Here is a 27,756-nt window from a genome sequence, read left to right on the forward strand (position 1 = left end):
ACACACACAGGCAGGAGGAGAGAAAACTGTAAAAAATCACTACCATATTGAGGAGAGTTCCCTGTGCTCTGCCCAGTGTTCTCCAATAACCTAAATGGGAAAAGAATTTGAAAAAGAATAGGTACATGTATATGTATAACTGAATCACTTTGCTGTACACCTGAAACTAATACAACATTGTTAATCAACTATACTCCAACATAAAATAAAAATTAAAAAACACCACCATAAAAGTAGCCAAAAATGTTTTTTGATACAAAAAATGACTAATAAGAAGGTGCACAATCTATATGCCATATGTAAAATATGTAAATTTTATGCCACTAAGCACATGAAACGATGATGTATTTCTGTATAGGGAAGGCCCCGAGGAAAATGTGACTCTAGGGCAGTGAGGGAGAGGAAATAGAATTGCCCCATGGAAACAGTAACTGAAACTGGAAATCTTTGCTTGTGTGTTCTCTAAATTTCATTTTTATTTGTCTTCAAATTGGAGCAAATCAAAGGCTTATAGTTAGTGTAGTTTCTGTTTTACTTTGACCTACAAATTTTCACCTTCCAAAATAATTGACCCTCCTCCACTCCCCCCCCAAAAAAATCATAGTACTCAAATTTAAGAAAGTAAAAATCTTTGTTAGGAAGACATTCTAAAGATGATTTTAAATGTGATTTAAAATATGATTTAATACCCACTAGAAATGGCTTGAGAAGTTGCTTTCCCATCTTTCCTTCTACACAGTCTGAGGCAATTTTATGTCTTTTCTTTGAAAGTTTCCATGGCAGAGGTTTTTTTTTCATAATATACCACTTGATAGCAAATGATTTTTCTTTGCTCATTAGGAGGGTTATTCAAGACACTTGAATCAGTCGTACATTTCATTTCATGTGATTATCAAGATGAAACATTCCCTTTGAAATAGGCATGGTGACCTAAGGCTTACTTCCCTTTCAGCCTAGATTTCCTCCCCTTTCTCTTTATCCTGTTCTTCAAAAGACATTTTTTGGAGTTAACATTTAGTATTTCTCAGTAAATCAATTAAAGATATTAAGTGGAAGATGAGTCTCTTTTTGAGATGAAATTTTTGAAAAATACATCTCCAAGCAATTCTCTGGTACACCCATATCTCCTTAACTTTAATTAAATGTCAAGGGCAATTATGTTCTCTCTAGCAATTAAATAATCTCAAGTGTATATGACAGCTACACGCAATAAGTATCTGAAAAACCTGATCATATGTATGACCAGGTTTTTTTTAAATACACCATATTATTTATTTCATGTCATTATACATCAGATTCCAGCAGTTCAGGTAAAATTCTCTTTTCCTTTAACTCATCTGCCCATTTCTAATTCTAATATCATAGAAATTGTATATTGTTGACTGATAATCAAAATTAAATGCAAAAAAGAGAAGCCAAGATTTTTTTTCTAAAATATGAAATTCAGTAAATGCATTGCCCTACGTGCTGTAGTTAAATAAAATTACTGTCCAAGAACAAAATTTGTGGACATGATGAAATTTCAGGCTAAAGTAAATAGAGCTTGTGAACATATACTGATACTTAATTAAAATTGTTCCAGCACTTATACCAGTATCTTCTCTCCCCTTAAAAAAAAAAAATCTTTCACTTTGAAAAAGATCATAAACTACACTTTGGTTCGCAGAGATGGAAACACCTACAGTAATTTCCACAAAGTCTATGCTGTCTTAGGCACATCAGTTACAGCTTATGGATTACACCTAGTTCAGGGGGAGAAAAGTAAAGTTTTCTAAACTTTTCTATGGATTATTTTATCGGTTGATGTTCCATAGCTGATGTTTTCATCTCCTTCTTTCCAGATTTCATTTTGTAAATCTCCCATAAACTTTCTATTTTGGGGGGAGGAAGTTAAGTCACACTGTCAAGATGGCAAAAATATATTTCTATAAATATCCCAACTTACAGAGAGAGAACTTTTAATAAGAAATTCAATTTTATTGCTTTTTCTTATTTTCTAATATTTATAACTTTATTTCTGACATCTAATTGAGGGAATCTGAACTCTACCAACCACATGTTTACCATCAATCCTGGAATGGATTTCAGAGTGTCTACTCATTTTTGTTAATAATAATTGGACTGTTTGTTTACCTAGAATTTAATCTATCAATACTTTGGAAAAGCAAAAGATCTACAAATTCCTAGCCCAGAAGCCACAAGGGGTTGAAGGGACTTTGGCTTTCTAAATATTTTCTGGAGTCAGTTTATGCTTCACTGCTATAACATTAGTGCTGAGGGGATTTTTGCAATACATTCTTTTTTGTGATATTTGTTATGCATTGTAGAGGCTGTGCTTTGAAATATGAATTAAGTTAAAAAACAAAGGGTCCCATTTAAGATGTACAAAATTGAGCAATAGGGATGCCTGTCAAAAAACGTTTCTATATAAGATCTCCCTTTAAAGCTGTATGCTTCAATATGTGTAATAACTTTTCGGATATGCTAATTTCCTGTTGTTTTTGTGAACTCGTCAGGGGGCAATTTTGACAGCTCTTTTGACGCTGAGAAGGGCGTTGGGACCATTGTCATTGCAAAACCTTTGGATGCAGAGCAGAGGTCCATCTATAATATGAGTGTGGAAGTCACCGATGGGACAAATGTTGCTGTCACTCAGGTAAGATGTCAAATTACTAAATAGTGGGAATGCCGAGAAGTCTGCTAAAGTCAGAGGTGCAAGCAATTAAAATATGTGTTGAAAGTAGTAAATTATGTCCATGGATTTTTAGCACTTAAAAAAAAAGCATTTGCAAGAACAGCTTAGACAAAGGATTCTATCAACAATATTACATAACTTAGCTGCCTCTTTCAAGAAAGTATGATTTTTCATGCATGGGAGAGTGATGTGTATTTGTTTCCCGATCATTTCCTGTAAGATTTATCTCTTTGACAACAAAGTCAGCTTTCCTTGAATTTACAAAGAGAAGGACATCTGTAGTGTCTGAGTTAACTCACCATGATATTCTTCACCTCCTCATGCTTTAGTCACAGAAAGTTAAAGCTAGAGAATGCCTGAGTCCAAATTCATTTTACAAACTAAGATAATCTAAGTAATATATCCAAGGTCACACAGCCTTAATAAAGAACAAGAGAGCTCGGTGTCCTGGCTCCCATCTCCCGTTCCAGACCCTATGCCAGTGGTTCTTCATCCTGGCTGGACAGTAAAATCCCCTGGTGGAGGATGTTAAAACCAATAAAGCTTGTGCCCCATCCCCAGAGGTCCTATGTGATTCTAACATGCAGCCAGGTTTGAGGACCATCACTTCTACTCTGCTACTTGAGTGTTCATGAAAGGGCGCTGAGAACAAGGAAGAGGAGAAAAAAATCTCTGGGTGAGGGCTTCCCTGGTGGCGCAGTGGTTGAGAGTCCATCTGCCGATGCAGGGGACACGGGTTCGTGCCCCGGTCTGGGAGGATCCCACATGCCGCGGAGCGGCTGGGCCCGCGAGCCATGGCCGCTGAGACTGCACGTCCGGAGCCTGTGCTCCGCAACGGGAGAAGCCACAACAGTGAGAGGCCCGTGTACCGCAAAAAAAAAAAAAAAAAAAAAAAAAAAAAATCTCTGGATGAGACTAATACAGTGTTAGATATCAATATGGAGCAGATTTACCCTACATATGAGATTTTTGTTTGTTTGTTTTGTATTTTAGCACCAGAGACCTTAAGCCAGTTATAGCAGAGGACTGGCACAAACACACAGCCCCTAACCCCTCCCACCCTCCCTGCCTCTCTCTTCTGTTCCCATGACCCCAGAAACCATCACTAATGGATCAAGGGTCTTTGTTTGTTTGTTTGTTTTGGTTTCTTTCCTGCTGAGCGCAGATGTGGCCTCAGAATCCTTCTCAACACAATGCTTCAGGTATTGAAGATGAAATGTTTACCAGCCCTAAAGTAAGCAAGTGTTGATTTATTTCAACTATGATGTAAGCGTTTATAACAGTGTGGTTTTTAAAAGGGGAGAGGAGAAGGGTTTTATGTATTTGTCTGTCCAGCTGTCTCTCAGTTTGAAGCTGTTTCAAAAACATAATGAGACTCTTTCCTTTGAGACTGTTTGTAAGCATAAAGTGGCAGAGTTTGAAGGAAACAGTAGCTTTGGTTTTAGTACAACCCTTTTACTTTTCATCAGATAAACTGAAACCCAGAAAGGGGACGTGACATGCACTTGATAAGGCAGCCCGTGTGTATCAACTCCTGATCTTTCAACCCATGTCCTTTCCTAGGATGAATATACGACCCTATTTGCCTGAGAGAATCCCATTTATACTTATTGCACCGGTGTAATTATCACACTCAAAGTTGCCCCAGTTGAGACAGTAAATTGTATGGCCCTACCTAAATCCAGACTGCTTCAGAGTATCTTCAAAAGATAGAGATACCTGGAAAAGACCCCAAGATTGAGATCCTGCATGAATCACACAATCTAAAGACTAATACAAAACAACCCACTTGTAGCATTGCTAAGTCTTTAGTGCTAATTCACTTTAAATGGGAATTTAAATTAGACTTTTTAAATTAGCCGTGTCTTAACATATCCAACTTCAACCTTTTAGCACCACTTAGAAACATAAGACGTATTTGGATAAAATACAAATAAAAGCATGGAATCCTATTCATTACTTACTTTTCTCCAGAGTTTCATAACAGTGGAATTAAATGGTGATTCATTGTGCCCAGAATGTTATAGATACATATTAAATATTTTAGAATGAATTAATGGATAGTAGATATTACATTTTCAATAGGGTCTGAATGGCAGGTATGCTGGATCTCCAAAGCACACAACTGATAAATGTTAACCAAAAAAAAATTATCTATGAAACTTTTATTTCAGAAATTCATTAGGACCAGATGATAAATCATTCAACAGCATCTTTTCTACAAATATTTCTTGAGTTCATACCATGTGCAGGGAACTGTAATACATGCCTGAAGTCACAGTGGTTCAGAGTTTTAAACCCAGATAACTGATGTGCACCCACTTTAAAAAAATTAATATGGAAGCATGTATTACAAGACTTTGAATGTACACGTTGTTCACATCCTGCTTTTGCTGATCTTACTTCAGACTAGTGTACAGTTAGGCTTGTCTCTAGAGCCGTTCAGGAATTAGAGAATCGGGGTGAACTTGGAGGTTCCCTTTGGCAAGCCCAAGCTCAATAGGTTAATAAATTAGGATATCAAGAGATTTTCTTGTCAAAAGCTCCCAAGTTACCCTGTGTCTCCAGGGCCATGACCTTCTCAAGAAGTGAGAACTAACAGTTTCCAAAGCATAAATTTGTGTGCCAACATTATTACCATCAGAAAACCAATATTCTGTCTATCTGGGTGTATTTGAGCCTGAGGACCCACCAGCCTCTGCCAGTCCAGGCCTCTGCTCACATCTGCCATGGCTTCTCTGGCAGTGCTGACAGGAGCAATTTCTGAATTAGTCAAAGCCCTCAGTGTCAAGGACATTTTTACTAAAAGGATATTTGTGGAAAGGAAAGGCATTCTAGGCTTCTTTTAGAAACCACTAAAGCACACTCCAACCCATGACCTGAGGCAACTTAATGATTTACCATCAAATGGAGATTCTTCACCATATAACAGAAATGTCCTGTAGCCCCCAAAACACCTGTTCAGTTTTCTTTGGGGAACTTTTCTCTACTTTGTTCATTTGGAACCATAAAACATGGTATGACATGGGCTTCAAATCAGCCATAAAAAACCTGTTGAATTTCACTTCACAAATGTCAAATAAATCACAGCCTCAGGGACCTCTGTGTCTACAAGAAAACCGTTCCTTCATCTTCAGTTTTGGCCTGTTCTCCCAGAATTCTTGTGCCTCAGAGCTACAATATCTGGTGATGAATAAACATCCTTTTCCTCTCTGAGATTCTCTAGCATGAGTACAGAATGTAAAAGGGTTCGGTGGACTTCAAGTTATAAGGATGCAGACGTACTAAACACAAGAACAAAGCATCCTCTTTACAAAAACCTCCTGGACAAGGGCCTCAGTAAAAAGAGTTATTGATTTTATGTAGGATATTATTGTGCTTTATATAAATAGCATAGTATTTGACAAACTGGGCTTTGTAGGGAATAAATCCATGTCCTAATCCCAACTCTTCTATTTACTAACTGAGTCACCTCCAGCCGGTGCAGGTCACTTAATTTCTCTGCACCCTAGTCCCTTCATCTATGAAATGGGGGTACCAGTACCTACATCATTAGAGGTGCTGTGAGGATTACATGAGTTTACATATACAGAATAATAGCAAGGGAGATTGGTTCAAAATAGCAGAGTAGAAGGATGTGCTCTCACTCTCTCTTGCAAGAACACCAGAATCACAACTAACTGCTGCACAATAATCGACAGGAAGACACTGGAACTCACCAAAAAAGATACACCACATCCAAAGACACAGGAGAAGCCACAGTGAGACAGTAGGAGGGGCGCAAAAACAATAAAATCAAATCCCATAACTGCTGTGTGGGTGACTCACCGACTGGAGAACACTTATACCACAGAAGTCCACCCACTGGGGTGAAGGTTCTGAGGCCCACGTCAGGCTTCCCAATCTGGGGGTCCGGCAACCGGAGGAGGAATTCCTAGAGAATCAGACTTTGAAGACTACTGGGATTTGATTGCAGGACTTTGACAGGACAGGCGGAAACAGAGACTCCACTCTTGGAGGGCACACACAAAGTAGTGTGCACATCAGGACCCAGGGGAAGGAGCAGTGACCCCATAGGAGACTGAACCAGACCTACCTGCTAGTGTTGGAGGGTCTTCTGCAGAGGCAGGGGGTGACTGTGTCTCACCATGAGGACAAGGACACTGGCACCAGAAGTTCTGGGAAGTACTCCTTGGCATGAGCCATCCCAGAGTCCACCATTAGCCCAACCAAAGAGCCCAGGTAGGCACCAGTGCTGGGTCACCTCAGGCCAAACAACCAACAGGGAGGGAACCCAGCCCCACCCACCAGCAGACAAGTGGATTAAAGTTTTACTGAGCTCTGCCCACCAAAGCACCAGCCAGCTCTACCCACCACCAGTCCCACACATCAGGAAACTTGCACAAGCCTCTTAGCCTCATCCACCAGAGGGCAGACAGCAGAAGCAAGAAGACCTACAATCCTGCAGCCTGTGGAACAAAAACCACATTCACAGAAAAACAGACAAGATGAAAAGGCAGAGGGCTATGTACCAGATGAAGGAACCAGATAAAACCCCAGAAAAGAAACTAAATGAAGTGGATATAGGAAACCTTCCAGAAAAATAACTCAGAATAATGGTAATGAAGATGCTCCAAGACCTCGGAAAAAGAATGGAGGCAAAGGTAGAGAAGATGCAAGAAATGTTAAACAAAGATCTAGAAGAATTAAAGAACAAACAAACAGAGATGAACAACACAATAACTGAAATGAAAAATACACTAGAAGAAATCAATAGCAGAATAACTGAGGAAGAAGAACGGATAAGTGACCTGGAAGACAGAATGGTGGAATTCACTGCCACGGAACAGAATAAAGAAAAAAGAATGAATAGAAATGAAGACAGCCTAAGAGACCTCTGGGACAACATTATACGCAACAATATTCACATTATAGGGGTCCCAGAAGGAGAAGAGAGAGAGAAAGGACTCGAGAAAATATTTGAAGAGATTATAGTCAAAAACTTCCCTAACGTGGGAAAGGAAATAGCCACCCAAGTCCAAGAAGTGCAGAGAGTCCCATACAGGATAAACCCAAGGAGAAACATGCCAAGACACGTAGTAATCAACTTGGCAAAAATTAAAGACAAAGAAAAATTATTGAAAGCAGCAAGGGAAAAATGACAAATAACATACAAGGGAACTCCCATAAGATTAACAGCTGATTTCTCAGCAGAAACTCTACAAGCCAGAAGGGATTGGCAGGATATACTTAAAGTAATGAAAGGGAAGAACCTACGACCAAAATTACTCTACCCGGCAAGGATATCATTCACACTCAACAGAGAAATCAAAAGCTTTACAGACAAGCAAAAGCTAAGGGAATTCAGCACCAACAAAACAGCTCTACAACAAATGCTAAAGGAAATTCACTAAGTGAGAAACACAAAAGAAGAAAAGGACCTACAAAAACAAACCCAAAATAACTAAGAAAATGGTAATAGGAACGTACATACTGATAATTACCATAAACATAAATGGATTAATGCTCCAACCAAAAGACACAGGCTTGCTGAGTGGATACAAAAGCAAGAACCATATATGTGCTGTCTCCAAGAGACCCACTTCAGACCTAGGGACACATTCAGACTGAAAGTGAGGGGATGGAAAAAGATATTCCACGTAAATGGAAATCAAAAGAAAGCTGGAGTAGCAATACTCATATCAGATAAAATAGACTTTAAAATAAGAATGTTACAAGAGACAAGGAAGGACACTACATAATGATCAAGGGATCAATCCAAGAAGAAGATTTAACAATTATAAATATATATGCACCCAACATAGGAGCACCTCAATACATAAGGCAACTGCTAACAGCTATAAAAGAGGAAATCAACAGTAACACAATAATAGTGGGGGACTTTAACACCTCACTTACACCAATGGACAGACATCCAAACAGAAAATTAATAAGGACACACAAGCTTTAAATGACACAATAGACAAGATAGATATAATTGATATTTATAGGACATTCCATCCAAAAACAGCAGATTACACTTTTTTCTCAAGTGTGCACGGAATGTTCTCCAGGACAGATCACATCTTGGGTCACAAATCAAGCCTCATTAAATTGAAGAAAATTGAAATCATATTAAGCATCTTTTCTCACCACAACACTATGAGATTAGAAATCAATTACAAGGAAAAAAAACACAAACACATGGAGGCTAAACAATACATTACTAAATAACCAAGAGATCACTGAAGAAATCAAAGGGGAAATCAAAAAATACCTAGAGACAAATGATAATGAAAACACAATGATCCAAAACCTATGGGATGCAGCAAAAGCAGTTCTAAGAGGGAAGTTTATAGCTATACAAGCCTACCTCAAGAAACAAGAAAAATCTCAAAAAAACAATCTAACTTTACACCTAAAGGAATTAGATAAAGAAGAACAAAAAAAGCCCAAAGTTAGCAGAAGGAAAGAAATCATAAAGATCAGATCAGAAATAAAGGAAATAGAAACAAAGAAAACAATAGCAAAGATCAATAAAACTAAAAGCTGGTTCTTTGAGAAGATAAACAAAATTGATAAACCATTAGTCACTCATCAAGAAAAAGAGGGAGAGGACTCAAATCAATAAAATTAGAAATGAAAAAGGAAAAGTTACAACAGACACCACAGAAATACAAAGCATCCTAAGAGACTACCACAAGCAACTCTATGCCAATAAAATTGACAATCTGGAATAAATGAACAATATCTTAGAAAGGTGTAACATTCCAAGCCTGAAACAGGAAGAAATAGAAAATATGAACAGACCAATCACAAGTAATGAAATTGAAACTGTGATTAAAAATCTTACAGCAAACAGATGTCCAGAACCAGATGGCTTCACAGGTGAATTACATCAAACATTTAGAAAAGAGCTAACACCTATCCTTCTCAAACTCTTCCAAAAAATTGCAGAGGAAGGAACACTCCCAAACTCATTCTATGAGGACACCGTCACCCTGATACCAAAACCAGACAAAGATACAACAAAAAAATAAAATTACAGACCAATCTCACTGATGAATATAGATGCAAAAATCCTCAACAAAATACCAGCAAACAGAATCCAACAGCACATTAAAAGCATCGTACACCATGATCAAGTGGGATTTATCCCAGGGATGCAAGGATTCTTCAATATTGCAAATTAATCAATGTGATACACCATATTAACAAATTGAAGAATAAAAACAATATGATCTTCTCAATAGATGCAGAAAAAGCTTTTGACAAAATTCAACACCCATTTATGATAAAAACTCCCCAGAAAGTGGGCATAGAGGGAACCTACCTCAACATAATGAAGGCCATATACAACAAACCCACAGCAAACATCATTCTCAATGGTGAAAAACTGAAAGCATTTCCTCTAAGATCAGGAACAAGACAAGGATGTCCACTCTCACCACTATTATTCAACATAGTTTTGGAAGTCCTATCCATGGCAATCAGAGAAGAAAAAGAAATAAAAGGAACACAAATTGGAAAAGAAGAAGTAAAACTTCACTGTTTGCAGATGACATGATACTATACAAAGAGAATCCTAAAGATGCCACCAGAAAACTACTAGAGGTAATCAATGAATTTGGTAAAGTTGCAGGATACAAAATTAATGCACAGAAATCTCTTGCATTCCTATACACTAATGATGAAAACTCTGAAAGAGAAATTAAGGAAACACTTCCATTTACCATTGCAACAAAAAGAATAAAATACCTAGGAATAAACCTACCTAGGGAGACAAAAGACCTGTATGCAGAAAACTATTAAGACACTGTTGAAAAAAATTAAGGATGATACCAACAGATGGAGAGATATACCATTTTCTTGGATTGGAAGAATCAGTATTGTGAAAATAACTATACTATCCAACGCAACCTACAGATTCAATGCAATCCCTATCAAATTACCAATGGCATTTTTTACAGAACTAAAACAAAAAATCTTAAAATTTGTATGGAGACACAAAAGGCCTCGAATAGCCAAAGCAGCCTTGAGGGAAAAAAATGGAGCTGGAGGAATCAGACTCCCTGACTTCAGACTACACTACAAAGCTACAGTAATCAAGACAATATGGTACTGGCACAAGAACAGAAATATAGATCAATGGAACAGGATATAAAGCCCAGAGATAAATGCACACACTTATGGTCAACTAATCTATGACAAAGGAGGCAAGGGTATACCATGCAGAAAGGACAGTCTCTTCAGTAAGTGGTGCTGGGGAAACTGGACAACTACATGCAAAAGAATGAAGTTAGAACACTCCCTAACACCATACACAAAAATAAGCTCAAGATGTATTATAGACCTAAATGTAAGACTGGACACCATAAAATTCTTAGAAGAAAACATAGGAAGAACACTCTTTGACATAAATCACAGCAAGATCTTTTTGATCCACCTCCTAGAGTAATGGAAATAAAAAGAAAAATAAACAAATAGGACCTAATGAAACTTAAAAGCTTTTGCAAAGCAAAGGAAACTACAAACAAGATGAAAAGACAACCCTCAGAATGGGAAAAACTATTTGCAAATGAATCAATCGACAAAGGATTAATCTCCAAAATATATAAACAGCTCATGCAGCTCAATATTAGAAAAACAAACAAACCAATCAAAAAATGGGCAGAAGACCTAAATAGACATTTCTCCATAGTGGAAATACAGATGGCCAAGAAGCACATGAAAAGCTTCTCAACATCACTAATTATTAGAGAAATGCAGATGAAAACTACAATGAGGTATCACCTCACACCAGTTAGAATGGCCATCATCAGAAAATCTACAAACAACAAATGCTGGAGTGGGTATGGAGAAAACAGAACCCTCTTGCACTGCTGGTGGGATTGTAAATTGATACAGCCACTATGGAGAACAGTATGGAGGTTCCTTAAAAAACTAAAAATAGAATTATCATATGACCCTGCAATCCCACTACTGGGCATATACCCAGAGAAAAGCATAATTCAAAAAGACACATGCACCCCAATGTTCATTGCAGCACTATTTACAATAGCTAGGTCATGGAAGCAACCTAAATGCCCAGCAACAGACAAATGGATAAAGAAAATGTGGTACATATATACAATGGAATATTACTCAGCCATGAAAAGGAGCGAAACTGGGTCATTTGTAGGGACATGGATGAATTTAGAGACTGTCATACAGAGTGAAATAAGTCAGAAAGTGAAAAACAAATATTGCATATTAACGCATATATGTGGAACCTAGAAAAATGGTACAGATGAACCGGTTTGCAGGGCAGAAATTGAGACACAGATGTAGAGAACAAATGTATGGACACCAAGGGGGGAAAGCGGGGGGGGGGGGGTGGTGGTGGTGTGATGAATTGGGAGATTGGGATTGACATGTATACACTGATATGTATAAAAAGGATAGCTAATAAGAACCTGCTGAATAAAAAAATAAATTAATTAAACAAAAAAAAAATAGCAAGAGGTTGAAACATAATGAATGCTCAATAAATAGTAGCTACTACTGCTATTATTATTACCATTATCACTTAACGTTTCTGAGCATTTGTATCATGGGGACTGCCCCACAGGTTGTTGTGAGAAATAAGTGAGTGCCTGAGACAGTGCTCTGAAAAAGGGATTATCCAGTGTTGCATCCCAAGCCTTTAGTGGAGACCCATCTTGGAAACCATCTGACTAGTCTTGGGGTAGAAAGTGAGAGATGATCCATTAATGCACTGTCAATGCTGATGAACCATATAGAAATTGTCAAGAGCTCTGTAAGCACACAAGACCCAGAGTATGTTAGTGAGCTTTTCCTGGCTCCTGATGGTCCCTCCCGGGTTGGCCACATTTGACAGCTCTTTGACAGTCTTTTCTTCGCCTAAAACCAGCCAACATTTTTGAGTGCTTTCTGTATTCCAAGAATTATCCCAAGTTATTAAGAGCTGACTTCCAATTTCTACAAATATAATATTGTGGAATGGTAGCAAATAATTCATGACGGGCACCAGAAATAACATTCATTGGTCTAGACCAGAGCATGAATAATGTTGAGTGGAGAAATTTAAAACCAACACCCTGGTTCCAGCTATGTTCCCTTCTGTCCACACCCCCTCCCAACCTCCACATCCAGCTGCTTCCAACAACCTGATGCAAATCAGAACCTAGTTGTGCAAACAAATTAGACTCTTCAAGATAGTTTGAGTCCCTGGCAGATCCTTGAAGCTTATGAAATTGTTGATATATTTTGGTGTGCATGTATATTTTTTCAGAGAGTAGCCCCTTAGTATTTATCATGTTTTAAGTGGGTAGGTGGCTCAAAAATGGTTAAGGTAAACTAACTCCTCAATATTTTCATTACTCGGAAACTCTAGTTAAAAATTTCAACATGCAGTCACCCAGGCTTCCTAGGAAACATACATACCTGAGGGGGTTGTTGGTTTTCTGATGCCTCCCTGCTCTGGTGACTGGGCTGGCTGCTGCCATGGTGTTTCAAAGCACTGTTGTTCTGGGTTAAGAAAGAGTTAAGTTTGCCTACCAAAGTCCTGGATAGCAAATAGGAAGTTAGCTCCCTTCAAGAAATTTTTTTAAAATAGAAATAATCTGTGAAAAAGGGTACCACTGTTCTTCAGCATTATGGAAGTATTCCCCACTTGTTGTCGTAGAAGGTCAGAGATGAGCAAGGGTGTCTGGCTTAGATGAGAAGAATGAAAAAATTAAGAGAAGTGGGACAGTCTGGTTGGCAGAAAGGTGAGGAATCACAGGAACACTGGCTGTTATAAATAAGAGGGGAAGTGGGAACATCCAGGTGAGACCAGAGGTTCATAAGGGACAGGAATAATGAGATGCTGAGAAGGATGAAGTTATTGTCCAAACATACAAGAGCACTACAAATCCATTTGAAGAGAGATTCTACTCTTAGCACCCAGACTGTGGTCTCTACATACCATTTCCCATGGAAAGGAACCAGGATTCCTCATAGAAATAGCTGATTCCAGGTTTGGGGCAGGAGCCTGGGCATCTTATCCTGCCAGAAAACCTAGTGGAATCTTGTTAGAAGGTGACGAGAGACAACTTGAACTGCCTTCCACTGGTCATAGATGGGATAATTTGAGCATCAAAAAGAATAATTATTATAATGGACTGAAACACTTAAAATAGATTAAAAACCCAAGTGTTTATATTATATTCAAAAACAAACAAACTCACTTAACTCTCACAATTACTCCATGAGGCAGGTACTATTTGTGGTGGGCAGAATGCACCCACGTCCCACACCCAAGATGTCTATGTTGTCCTAGTCGTCAGAATTTGTAAATATGTTACATGGCAAAAGGGGCACTCAGATGTAATTAAGGATACAGATCTTAGGATAGGGAGAGTCTCCTAGATTATTTAGGTGGACCCAGTCGAATCACATGAGCCCTTAAGCAGATGATTTTGTCCAGCTGGAGTCGGAAGTGATGCAGCAAAGGGGAAGTCAGAGATTCCAAATATGAGAGAATTTGAAACATCATCGCTAGTTTGAATATGGAAGATGCAACACAGCAAGGAATGTAGGCAGCCTTAAGGATCTGAGAGAGGATCCTGCTGACAGCCAGCAAAGATGCAGGGACCTCGTGCCTTTAACCTCAAGAAACTAAATGCAGCCAACAACCTGAGTGACCTTGGAACTGATTAATCCCCAGAGCTTCCAGAAGGGAACACATCTCTGACGACCCCTTGAATTCAGGCTTATGAGACTCTAAGCCACAGCCACACTATACTCAAACTTCTGACCTGTAGAACTAGGAGATAATAAATGGGTGTTATTTTAAACTGCTAAATCTGTGATAGCTTATTACGTTGGAAATAGGAAAAGAATCCCCTGTTGGCATCCCCATTTTACACATAAGGAAATTGAAGCAAAACGAGGTTAAGTAACTTGAGTAGATCAGGGTTTAGATGTAGGCAGTTGGATTCTAGAGACTGCTCTGCACTCTCAACCACTACACCGTGCTGCCTCGCAAAAGTAGGATTAAATCTTTGCTACCTATTCTAAGGCAGGAAGAGACGCTCATCTGGCTCTACTAGTTATGAGGGGGACACTGTTTAAGTGGTTGCCCCGTAAACATGGCACCGCCTATGGCCATTAGAATGTTTCATCGCTGGTCATACACGCTAGGAAGAGAGCAAAATACCCCAACCTCTTTATAGCCCTCCCTGCCACCCACTGAGCTTATGAGCTACAGAGACACACACTACCAAGGATGAGAAATGACAAATTTTAAAAACTTTCCCCATATAGCTACCAAACCCATATGAGCTGCTGCATCTTCATTGCAAATTTAAATAAATCTAGAGCCTGGCTCGTCCAAAAGACCAAGAGATGAAAATTAATATATAACACCTGTTATTTGCATAATAGCACGTAACAAGCCTCATTCTAAGCTTCATTTCCCTGACACTCTGGGAGTAGTTAAATCAAGTTTTATCGTTACATTCATTTTTCCAGTGAAAAACTGAGGCACAGACAGGTTAGGTGGCCACCCTAGGTGTACACAGGTAGATATACAAAGCCACTTCTTCCTTCTCAAAATCAGATACCATCTTAGGAACTTTCCCTTACATGTCTATGTATATAAAATATACAGCTTAATTCATTAGGGGAAGTATTTGGTCTAGTGGAAGGAGCACTGACCCTGAATCAGGTGACCCAGGTTCAAAGTCAGCACTTAACCAGTGGTTGACTGTGTTACCACAGAAGGAAGCTCTATCTCTTGTGAGACTCAGTTTCTCCAACATAATGCAAGTGAGATCTTACATACCTCAGGGGTTATTGTAAGAATAAATAAGATATCATGCGATATCATGAGAGCTGTGACGTGTCAGACACATGTAGGTTTTATTATTGTAGTCTTTTCTCAACTTAAAACTGTAATAATATACCTAACTATAAAATATTATGTGTGTGGCTTTTACTGTTATTCATGAAAGGCAGCAGAGATATTCATGCCCAAATAATAATCTAAAAATTACATCGATTTTATTCAGGGACTTATGATACGTGCTTTTGTGATTTTCATATGCTTTTCTTATTCATGTCCTGCTTTGATCTATAAAGATATGAAAATCAGCTTGTATTTGTATGCTCCACAGCCAAACCTGAGATTAAAACTCTCTTTCAGATCATTTCCACATTTCTTAAGCCCCACAAGGCAGTTAATTTAGATTGGCCGCTAAGTCTTCCAGCCAGCGGGTCCCTATTCTCTGGGGCTGGGTGGTCTGTGATGTGCGTTCCTGGGTTAGCCTTGCCCTTGACGGCCATGGGGATTCCATTCCTCTCTTATCTCTAGGTGATGTTGGGAGTTCCTAACTGGCCTCCTTTCTTACAAAGCAAGCTTTAACTTGAAGATTTGGATTTTGTCTTACCCTTTTCCTCCACTTTGCACCAGCTTAAAAGGAGATGGAGGGTAGAAACAAATCACTTTTGCTAATGCCTTTCCATGATCCCTGGATCGAGGGTCTTTCAAGGGACACCCTCATCAAGGGTTTTCTTTTGTTTCCTTTAATATCATCTCCCTCTTAGCAGGTGAAAAAGGCAGTGGCCCAAAGCTTCCTTGTATATTTAGGCTAAGACAGTGCTGGAACAAGTGCAATTATATAGATGAAATAAGGCAGCAAGCCAACTCTACTGTGAGACTTTCTGTTAAAAAAATAATAATGATAAAGTCTCACTGAATGTAATAGATCCGTGCCTGACAACTTATGAGTAAATCAATTCTTAACAATGGATTCCAATTTTAAAGGCAGCAGGGAACTTTCTTTACTTTTAATGTATAAATTTATTTTATGTATTTATTTTTGGCTGTATTGGGTCTTCGTTTCTGTGCGTGGGCTTTCTCTAGTTGCGGTGAGCGGGGGCTACTCTTCATTGTGGTGCGCAGGCTTCTCATTGCAGTGGCTTCTTTTGTTGCAGAGCACGGACTCTAGGCGCGCGGGCTTCAGTAGTTGTGGCATGCGGGCTCTAGAGCAGAGGCTCAGTAGTTGTGGTGCATGGACTTAGTTGCTCCACGGCATGTGGGATCTTCCCGGACCAGGGCTCGAACCCGTGTCCCCTGCATTGGCAGACGGATTCTTAACCACTGTGCCACCAGGGAAACCCAGCAGGGAACTTTCTGTTCAGAATAATCCCTGATTAATGTTCCTGAAATGAGAATGGTCGTGTCAGTTATGTGTTTGGTAAATTAGGATTTCTGTATTGCAAGGTACATAATATTTGCACACATGTTTGTTCACATGTATGTTTTGTACATTTATAGTTACTGTGTATATAATTTAAGTGCACATGGAAACTGTATAATGGAATGCATACAGAATTTGGCTCCGTAAGACCTAGATTTGAGCGTGGCCTTGCCCTTGTGACTTGGGCACATCCCTTAATTTCTCTGATTCTCATTTTCCTCATTGAGAAACAAGAGATAATACAGTTTAAGAAATGAATATGGTACAGATTTATAAACTGGAAAACAAGCACACGATTTTTCTCCTTAGGCATTCAAAAACAAAACGTGTAAGCTTGGAGAGAATACAAGAGGCATCATCCTTGAAATCACAACTGTAGAATGTTTTAAGTATGGTTTTGAAATGCAAACAGAGGCAGGACAGAATTTTCAGTAATTCAGGATTTAATTGGTGCTAATAAAAGACAGAGCCCTTACCCTCCAACTCACCCCATGGACACTTCATGCCATGAGCCTTTGTAAGGCTGGACTTGGCATCTACCCAGACTTAGCTTAGACGAGCCTGCAAAACCCAAAGTGTTTGTGGTGAGCAGCACTGAAACCAGCTCTGAAGAGGCTTCCCACACTCAGGTTTCCTCCTGCTTTGAATCCATTGTACTTCTTTAGGCATTTCAATTACCATTTTGAACACAACATCTTTGAGAGTTACTTTGCTTTGTTTGGTAGTTCAGGAGCTCACAAATGGCCCCAACTGTGGGAAATAAAAAGCAAATGAGGAAAGGGAAGTCTTTTACAGAGAAACACTTGTTCAGACTGTAGATTAGGCTCAGGACAAAGCAAGCAGAAAGAGGCAAGCTTTTCAAGAGCACATCAACTTTGAAACCTCAGGAAGGTCAGGGCAGGCTTGCTGGCCGGAAAGGCTCTTTTATCCCATTAATATGACTGCTTCTGTGAACACAAATATTTTAGCATCTTGACTAAGTTAACTGGAACTTTTTAAAGGAAAGAATTGGCATTCAAAGAATCTAGTATGGCTTTCCAAATACGGTGGAGATAAAACAATACCCAAAATGCTATAGGCACACTTCTCTAAACTTTTTCTACCATAAACTACAAGCAAAGCTTGTCCCCGCGTCAAGCTCACTCCCACGGCAAGTCGTCCTGGCACAGAAGTCGTAGCACGGCCCTTTTCCTCTCACTCAAAAAAGCACATCTCCACCAAAGTGATGGATAGTACAGTTATTTATAAGAACAACCATGGTCTGACTAAATTTATTTCTAAGAGTAAATAATTGTCTAGAATGCAGCCAGATGCTTGCATATTATTTAATGGAGAACCACTAAAGGCTTTCTTATTAGTCAGGAATAAGACAAGAATATCACTGTTTCCACTACTATTTAACATTGTGCTGTAAGTATTAGCCAATACAATTAGCTAAGATAAAGTAATTTGTGTTATAAGAATTATAAAGGAAAAGGTAAACTGACCTCTATTTACATGTAGTGTAATTATATATCTGAAAATCTCCAAGGAGGGAATGGAAAAACTACTTCAAATAATAGGAAAATTAGTAAAGTAACAGGTTATAAATTTAACATACAAAAATTAATGGCCTCCATATATAGCCCACCCTCCCCCCAAAAAAAACAGTGAAAAAGTGTAATGAAAAAGAACCTATTTAGGTTAGCACATATATAAACTTTAAAAGTGTTCAAAACCTATCTGAGGAAAACTAAAACACTCCTGAAAAACAAAATAGTAGATTTGAACAAATGAAAAAAGACAAACTATGTTCTTGGATAGGAAGACTCCATCATGAAGAAACTAGTTCTTCCTTAATTATCCTGTACTTTTAACATAACCCCAGTTTAAAATGCTATCATTTTGTCAGGTGCTATAGAAGTTGATTATAAAGTTAATTTAGAAGAACAACAATCGGGACTTCCCTGGAGGTCCAGTGGTTAAATCTTCACCTTCCAATGCAGGGGGTGCGGGTTTGATCCCTGGTTGGGAATATACGATCCCACATGCCTCATGGTCAAAAAAACAAAACATAGAACATAAGCAATAGTGTAACAAATTCAATAAAGACAAAAAAACAACAACAACAACAATCAAGAATAACCATGAAAATCCTGAAGAGAACAAAGAGAAGGCCTAGCTTTTCCAAACAATTAAAATATATATAATGGAAATATGGAATCACTATTTAGTGATTAGTTAGTGCACCAGGAACTAACATAGTATTGTGGGTCAATTATACTGCAAAAGCAAACAAATAAACAAACTCATAGAAAAAGAGATCAGATTTATGGTTACCAAAGGCAGGTGGGAGGGAGAGGGGGAACTGGATGAAGGGTAGTAAAAAGGTACAAACTTCCAGTTATAAGATAAATAAGTACTAGGGATGTAATGTACAACATGACAAATATAATTAACACTGCTGTACGTTATATGTGAAATTTGTTAAGAGAGTAAATCCTAAGGTTCTCATCACAAAGAAAAATGTTTTTTCATTTCTTTAATTTTGTATCTATATGAGATGATAGATGTTGACTAAACTCATTATGATAATCACTTCATGATGTATGTAAGTCAAATCATTATGCTGTACACCTTAAACTTACACAGTGCTTTATGTCAATTATGTCTCAAGAAAACTGGAAGGAAAAAAATACTATAAAGCCTCTGTAATTAAAACATTTTGATGTTGTTGCATGAAAAGATAGATAAACCAATGGAACAAAATAGAAAAGCCAGAAATATACTATCTGCATAGGTAGAGTTAGTATACAGTAAAAGTGACTTCTCAAATCGGTAAGGAAGTGATGGTCTGCTAAAAAGTAGCATTGAAATAAATAGAGAGCCATGTGGAATAAAATAAAATGGGACCCATTCCTCACATAATATACTAGGAAAAATTCCAAATGGATTAGAGATGTAAATGTAAGAAAAAAGAAGCATTTAAATTCAATTTTTTTAAAAAAAATAAGCGTGATCACCAAAATCTGGAAATGTAGAAAATATTCTAAACTATGACTTAACATCCAGAAACAATAAGGGAAAAGATTGATGCATGCAACTACATGAAAATAAAAATAAAATCTTTTGCATGGCAAAAAAAAATTACCATAAACAAAATAAAGATAAATGACAAAATTGAAAACACTTGCAATGTGTATCCTCATGCTCCCAAAATAAAGGGAAAAAAGTACCATCTAACCCGTAGAAGAATGAACTTACATAGTTTTAACAGAAAAAGAAATGCAAATGGTTCTTAAACATATGAAAAGATGCTCAACCTCACTCATACCAAGAGAAAGAAAAATTTAAAATACATTGAGATGACATTTCTCATCTATCAGCTTGGCCAAAAACCCAAAAGTTTTACAGCATGCTCTGTTGGCAAGGCTGTGGGAAGACAGTCATTCTTAAATACTGCTATAGAAAGGCAAAGTAATCAAACTTATAGGTAGGGGAATATGGGAAGTATCTCACAAAACCATATAAGCACTTCTTTGTTTCAGCGATCCCAATTCTAGGGACAGAAATATATGTTAGCAAAAATGTGAAAAGACACAAGCACAAGGCTCTTCATTGCACGGTCATTCGAAGAGCAAAAATAGGAAGGCACGTCAATAGAGGACTGATTGAGTTAACTATGATACATTTATCCATGGAGAAGTATTTCTGTACTGCTGTAGCATGGTCTTCATGATATAAAGCAGCAACAGTATTGACCTTTTGAGTCAGATAGCTCTTTGTTGCAGGGGTTATCCTGTGCATTTTAGGATGTTTAGCAACTCCCCTGCCTTCCATCCACTAGGTTCTAGGAAAATCCCTCCCCCGAGCTGTGACAACCAAAAATGTCTACAGACATTGTGAAATGACCCCAGGAGACAAAGTCCTCCTCAGTTGAGAACTATTGATATAATGCAGCAGTCCCCAACCTTTTTGGCACCAGGGAGCGGTTTCATGGAAGACACTTTTTCCACGAGGAGGGGAGGGGGAATGGTTCAGGTGGAAATGTGAGTGATGGGAAGCAATGGGGAGCAATAGATGAAGCTTCGCTTGCTTGCCTGCCGCTCACCTCCCACTGTGCAGCCCTGGTTCCTAACAGGCCACGGACTGCTACTGTTCCACCGCCCAGGGGTTGGGGACCCCGGATATAATGTTAAGTGAAATAACCTGTTGAGGGGAGTGTATACAGTATGTTAATATTAATAAAATAGATGGATAAAATGTAACATTACTGAAAAAAAAAAAAGGTTACCTGAAGAAAAAGGGAATACATGAAAGAGAAAGATACAGAAGCTAAGCTTGACTATAACTTTTTGTAAATTTAACATTGATAATTTACATATAATATAAAACAAAATTAAATGTTAAAAAAGCAAGTCTAAAATTTGAAAGTAAATGGAAGCAGATGAACATATATGTGTATCCAGTTGGGAGCATGTATGCACAGGGAAGAACTATTCTAAGTGACTTTACATATACTAATTTATGCCTAGTGGGATAAATCCAAAGGACAAAAAGACAAAATAATATTAAATTAGTTTGAATGACCATAATTGTAATGTGATTATAATAACAATGTTGGTGTTATTCAGAGACTTGGGCATGTATTTCAGATATGTGAACATTCAGATAGGTGATTAATTATGGTGATGTCATTGAGCATGAGAAATGTCATCATGAGAGAAAGAAGATAGGTAAAAAGAATGAGATTAAGTAAAAACCTTGATGGGTACCTTAATATTGTCTTTTCTTTTGTTTTTTATTGAAGTATAATTGACTTACAATATCGTATTAGTTTCAGGTGTGCAACATAATGCCTCGATATTTTTATGCGTTACAAAATGATCACCATGATAAGTCTACTTACCATTTGTCACCATAAAAAGTTACTATAATATTATCAATTATACTGTATTCCCTTTGCTGTACATTACATCCCTGTGACTTATTTACTTTGTAACTGGAAGTTGTACCTCTTAATCCCCTTAACTTATTTCCCCACTTCTCTCCCTTCTGGAAACCACCAATTTGTTCTCTGTATCTATGAGTCTGTTTCTGTTTTGTTATGTTTGCTTTGTTTTTTAGATTCCACATATAAATGAAATCATAGAGTATTTGTCCTTTTCTGAGATTTTTCACTTAGCATAATACTCTGTCCATCCATATTGTCGCAAATGGCAAGATTTCATTCTTTTTTATAGCTGAGTAATATTCCATTGTTTGTGTGTGTGTTTCTGTGTGTATGTATACACACACACACACACACACACACACACCCCATCTTCTTTATCCATTCATCTATTGATGGACACTTAGGTTGCTTCCATATCTTGGCTATAGTAAATAATGCTGCCATGAACATAAGGGTACATATGTCTTTTCGAATTAGTGCTTTTTTTTCTTCAGAAAAATACCCAGAAGTGGGATTTCTGGATCATGTGATAGTTCAATTTAAAAATTTTTAGGAACCTCCATACTGTTTTCCATAACAGCACTACCAATTTACATTCCTACTAACAGTGCATGAGGGTTTCCTTTTCTCAGCCTCTTCATCAACGTTTGTTATTTGTGGTCTTTTTGACCATTCTGACAGGTGTGAAGTGATATCTCATTGTGGTTTTTATTTGCATTTCCCTGATGATTAGTGATGTTGAGCATCTTTTCATGTGTCTGTGGGACATCTGTATGTCTTCTCTGGATAAATGTCTATTCAGGTCCTCTGCCCATTTTTTATTCAGGTTGGGTTTTTGATGTTGAGTTGTATGAATTCTTTGTATATTTTGTATATTAACCCCTTATCAGATATATCATTTGCAAATATCTTCTCCCATTCAGCAGGTTGCCTTTTTGTTTTGTTGATAGTTTCCTTCACTGTGCAAATGTTTTTCAGTTTGATGTAGTCCCATTTGGTTTTGTTTTTGGCTTTGTTGGCTTTTATTTCCGTAGCCTGGAGAGACATATTCAAAAAATATATTGCTAACACAACATCAAAGAGTGTTATCCCTATGTTTTCTTCTAAGAGTTTTATGATTTCAGCTCTTACATTTAAGTCTTTAATCCATTTGGGGTTATTTTTGCATAGGGTGTAAGAAAGTAGTTCAGTTTGATCTTTTGCATATAACTGTCCAGGTTTTCCAACACAATTTACTGAAGAGGCTGGCTTTTCACCATTGTATACTCTTGCCTCCTTTGTCATAGATTAATGGACCATATAAGCATAGGTTTATTTCTGGGCTATCTGGTCTATTCCATTGATCTATGTCTCTGTTTTGGTGCCAGTACCATATTTCATTGATTAATGTAGCCTGGTAGGATAGTTCCTGTAGCATGATACCTCCAGCTTTTTTCTTCTTTCTCAAGATTGGGGTCTTTTGTATTTCCATACAAATTTTAGAATTATTTGTTCTAGTTCTGTGAAAAATGCCAATTTTTTTTGATAGGGATTGCATTGAATTTGTAGTTTGCCTTAGGTAGTATGGTGATTTTAACAATATTAATTCTTTCAATCTAAGAAGACGGTATATCTTTCCATCTGTTTGTGTCATTGTCAGTTTCTTTCATCAGTCAGTGTCTTATAGTTTTGAGAACAGGTCTTTTACCTCCTTGGTTAGATTTATTCCTAGGTATTTTATTCTTTTTGATACAACTGTAAGTTGGATTGTTTTCTTAATTTCTCTTTCTGATAGTTCATCATTAATGTATAAAAATGCAGCAGATTTCTGTATATTAATTTTGTATCCTGCAACTTTACTGAATTTATTTATCAGTTCCAATAGTTTTTTGGTGGTGGTGTTAGCATTTTCTATATATAGTATCATGTCATCTGCAAACAGTGACAGTTGTACTTCTTCTTTTCCAATCTGAATTTTTAAATTTCTTGTCTGATTTCTGTGACTAGGATTTCCAATATGTAAAAGAATTTCCAATTGCATGAAAATGGTGAAAGTGGGCATCCTTATCTTGTTCCTTTCTTAGAGGAAATGCTTTCAGTTTTTCACCATTAAGTATGATGTTGGGCTGTGGGTTTGTCATATATGGGCTTTATTATGTTGAGGTGTGTTCCCTCTATACCCACTATGTTGAGAGTTTTTATCATAAATGGATGTTGAATTTCGTCAGGAGCCTTTTCTGCATCTTCTGAGATTATCATATGATTTCTCTTCTTCAATTTGTTAATATGGTGTATCACATTGACTGATTTGTGGATACTGAACCATCCATCCTTCCATCCCTGGGATAAATCCTACCTGATTATGGTGTATGATCCTTTTAATGTATTGTTGAATTCAGTTTGTTAATATTTTGTTGAGGATTTTTGCATCTATGTTCATCAGTGATATTGGCCTCGAATTTTCTTTTTGGCAGGTATCTTTGTCTGGTTTTGGTATCAGGGTTCCACTGACCTCGTAGAATGAGTTCAGTAGCATTCCTTCCTTTTCAATTTTCTGGAATATTTTGAGAAGCATAGATACTGACTCTTGAAACGTTTTGTAGAATTCACCTGTGATGCCATCTGGTCCTGGACTTTTGTTTGTTGGGAGTTTTTTGATTACTGATTCAGTTTCAATACTGGTAATTGATCTGTTCATATTTTCTACCTTCCTGGTACAGTCTTGGGAGATTATAAGTTTCTAGGAATTTACCTATTTCCTCTAGGTTGTCCATTTTATTGACATAAAATTTGTCGTAGTAATATCGTTTGATCCTTTGTATTTCTGTGGTATCAGTTGTAACATCTCTTTCATTTTTAATTTTATCTATTTGGGCCCTCTCCCTTTTCTTTTTGATGAGTCTGGCTAAAGGTTTTTCTTGTTTCCTGAGGTAGGCTTACATCATTATACTTCCCTCTTAGAATTGCTTTGGCTGCATCCCATAAATTTTGGGTCATTGTGTTTCCATTTTCATTTGTCTCCAGGTATTTTTTTTATTTCTTCTTTGATTTCCTCAGTGACCCATTCGTTGTTTAGTAGCATATTATTTAGCTTATACATCTGTGTTTTTTGCAGTTTTTTTCTTGAGGTTGATTTCTAGTCTCATAATGTGGTGGTTGGAAAAGATGCTTGATATGATTTCAATATTCTTAAAGTTGTTGAGATTTGTTTTGTGGCCTAGCACATGATCTCTGCTGGAGAATGTTCCATGTGTGTCTGAAAAGAATGTGTATTCTGCTGCTTTTGAATGTAATGTTCTATATATTTTTTTTATATATATATATATATATATATATATCAATTAAGTCCATGTGGTTAATGTGTCATTTAAGGCCAATGGTTCCTTATTGATTTTCTGTCTAGATGATCTGTCCATTGGCATAAGTGGAGTGTTAAAGTTCCCTACAATTATTGTATTACTGTTATTTTCTCCCTTTATGTTGTTAATATTTGCTATATGTATTTTTGTGTGCCTATGTTGAGTAAATATATATTTACAATTGTTATATCTTCTTGTTGGATTGATCCCTTTAACATTATGTAATACCCTTCTTTATCCCTTGTTACAGTCTTTGTTTTAAAGTCTATTTTGTCTAAGTATTGCTACTCCAGCTTTCTTTTGATTTCCATTTGCATGGAGTACCTTTTCCCATTCTCTCACTTTCAGTCTGTACGTGTCTCTAGATCTGAAATGAGTCTCTTGTAGGCAGCATATATGTAGGTCTTGTTTTCTTTTTTATCCATTCAGTCACTCTATGTCTTTTGTTGGAACATTTAGTCCATTTCCATTTAAAGTAATTATTGATGGATATGTACTTATTGCCATTTTGTTAATTGTTTTCTGATTGTTTTTGTAGTTCTCCTTTGTTCCTTTTATTCTCTTGCAATCTTCCCTTGTGATTTGATGACTATCTTTAGTGTTCATTTGGATTCTTTTCTCTTTATTTTTTTGTGTCTATTAAAGGTTTTTGATTTGTGGTTACCATGAGATTCATATATAACATCTAATATGTATGGGTATCTATTTTAAGTTGCTGATTTCTTAAGTTTAAATGCATTCTAACAGCCCCACATTTTTACTCCTTTCGCCCCACATTTTATGTTTTTGACAACATATTTTACATCTTTTTATTCTGTGTATTCCTTATCTACTTATTATAGATAAAGATGATTTTACTGTTTTTGTCTTTTCACCTTCCTACTAGCTTTATAAGTGCTTAGTCCACTACCTTTACTATATTTTGCCTTTACCAGTGAGATTTTTCCCATCATAATTTTTTAAATTTCTATTTGTGGCCTTTTCTTTTCCACTTAGAGAAATCCCTTTAATATTTCCTGTAAGATTGCTTTAGTGGTGATGAACTCCTTTAGCTTTTGCCTGTCTTTAAAACTCTTTATCTCTCCTTCAGTTCTGAATGATATCCTTACCAGATAGATTATTTTTGGATGTAAGCTCTTTTCCCTTTCAGCACTTGGATATATTATGCCATTTCCTTCTGTCCTGCAAATATTCTGCTGAAAAGTCAGCTGAGAGTCTTATGGGAGTTCCCTTGTTTATAACTAGTTGCTTTTCTCTCACTGCTTTTAAGGATCTCTCTTGGGACTTCCCTGGTGGTCCAGTGGTTAAGAATCTGCCTTCCAATGCAGGGGATGTGAGTTGAATCCCTGGTCAGGGATCTAAGATCCCACATGCCACAGGGCAACTAAGCCCGAGCGCTCTGGAGCCCATGCACCACAATGAAAGATCCTGCATGCTGCAACTAAGACTCGTGCAGCCAAATAAATAAATATTTTAAAAATAAATTATAAAAAATAAAAATGATAAAAAAGGATGAGTATCTTTAATTTTTGACATTTTTATTATTATTTGTTTTGGCGTGGACTCTCTGTACTTCCTGGGCCTAGATGTCTGTTTCCTTTCCCAGGTTAGGAAAATTTTCAGCTAGTATATCTTCAAGTATGCTCTCTGCCCCTTCGTCTCTCTATTCTCCTTCTGGGACCTTTAGTGTGCTTGTTAGTGTGCTTGATGTTGGCCTAGAGGTCTCTTAAATTATTCTCATTTTTTGTAATTCTTTTTTTTGTTGTTTTCTGTTTAGCTTGGGATTTCCACTACTCTGTCTTCTAGTTCACTGATCCTTTACTCTCTATCATCTACTCTACAGTTGACTTCTTCTAGAGTATTTCTTTACTTCAGTTATCATGTTCCTCAGCTCTGTTTGGTTTTTCTTCATATTTTCTAACTCTTTGTTAAAACGTATGACTCTGCTCATCCATTCTTTCCCCAAGCTCATTAAGCATTTTATGATCATCCTCTTAAATTCTATGGGAGTAGATTGCTCATCTCCCCTATGCTTAGTTCTTCTTCTGGGGTTTGGTCTTGTTCTTTCATTTAGGACATACTACTCTGTCTCCTCATTTTACCTTATTTTCTGTGTTTGTTTTATGTATTAGGTAGTTCAGTTATGTTTCCTGGTCTTGGAGAAGTAGCCTTGTGTAGGAGACATCCTATGCAGCCCATCTGCACACTACCCTCTTGTCACCAGGGCTATATGTTCTAGTGGTGCCTCCTATGTGGGCTGCATGAGGTCTTTTGTTGTGGCACGGTCAACTACTGTGGATGTGCTGGTAGGCTCTCAGCTCAATTGGCTGCCAGGCCCTGCCACATGCAGTGGCTGCTGTCCCACAGTGGATGGGGCTGGATCCCAGTGCAGCTGGCCACATGATTCGGGGGGGTCCCAGGGCTGGTGCCATGCCACTGATAGACAGGGTTGTTGACAATTTAATTTTGAATTGGTAGTATCAATATGAACTGATGAAATAATTGTTTAAAACAAAACACTTTCCTGACTCTGTCCACTGAAAA

At 37.5% G+C, this 27,756-nt stretch overlaps 1 protein-coding gene across 1 annotated transcript in view; it reads left to right on the top strand.

Annotated features, from left to right (window-relative positions):
• The window catches only part of FAT3 (FAT atypical cadherin 3), a 707,842-nt gene that overhangs the window by 564,055 nt on the left and 116,031 nt on the right, over positions 1 to 27,756 (top strand). Inside the window, exon 7 of the mRNA XM_030883783.2 lies at positions 2,517 to 2,656. Within this exon, the coding sequence (XP_030739643.2) occupies positions 2,517 to 2,656 (140 nt within the window). The remainder of the gene's footprint in view (positions 1 to 2,516; positions 2,657 to 27,756) is intronic.

Source organism: Globicephala melas, chromosome 8 (assembly GCF_963455315.2).
Source record: "Globicephala melas chromosome 8, mGloMel1.2, whole genome shotgun sequence".
NCBI lineage: Eukaryota > Metazoa > Chordata > Mammalia > Artiodactyla > Delphinidae > Globicephala > Globicephala melas.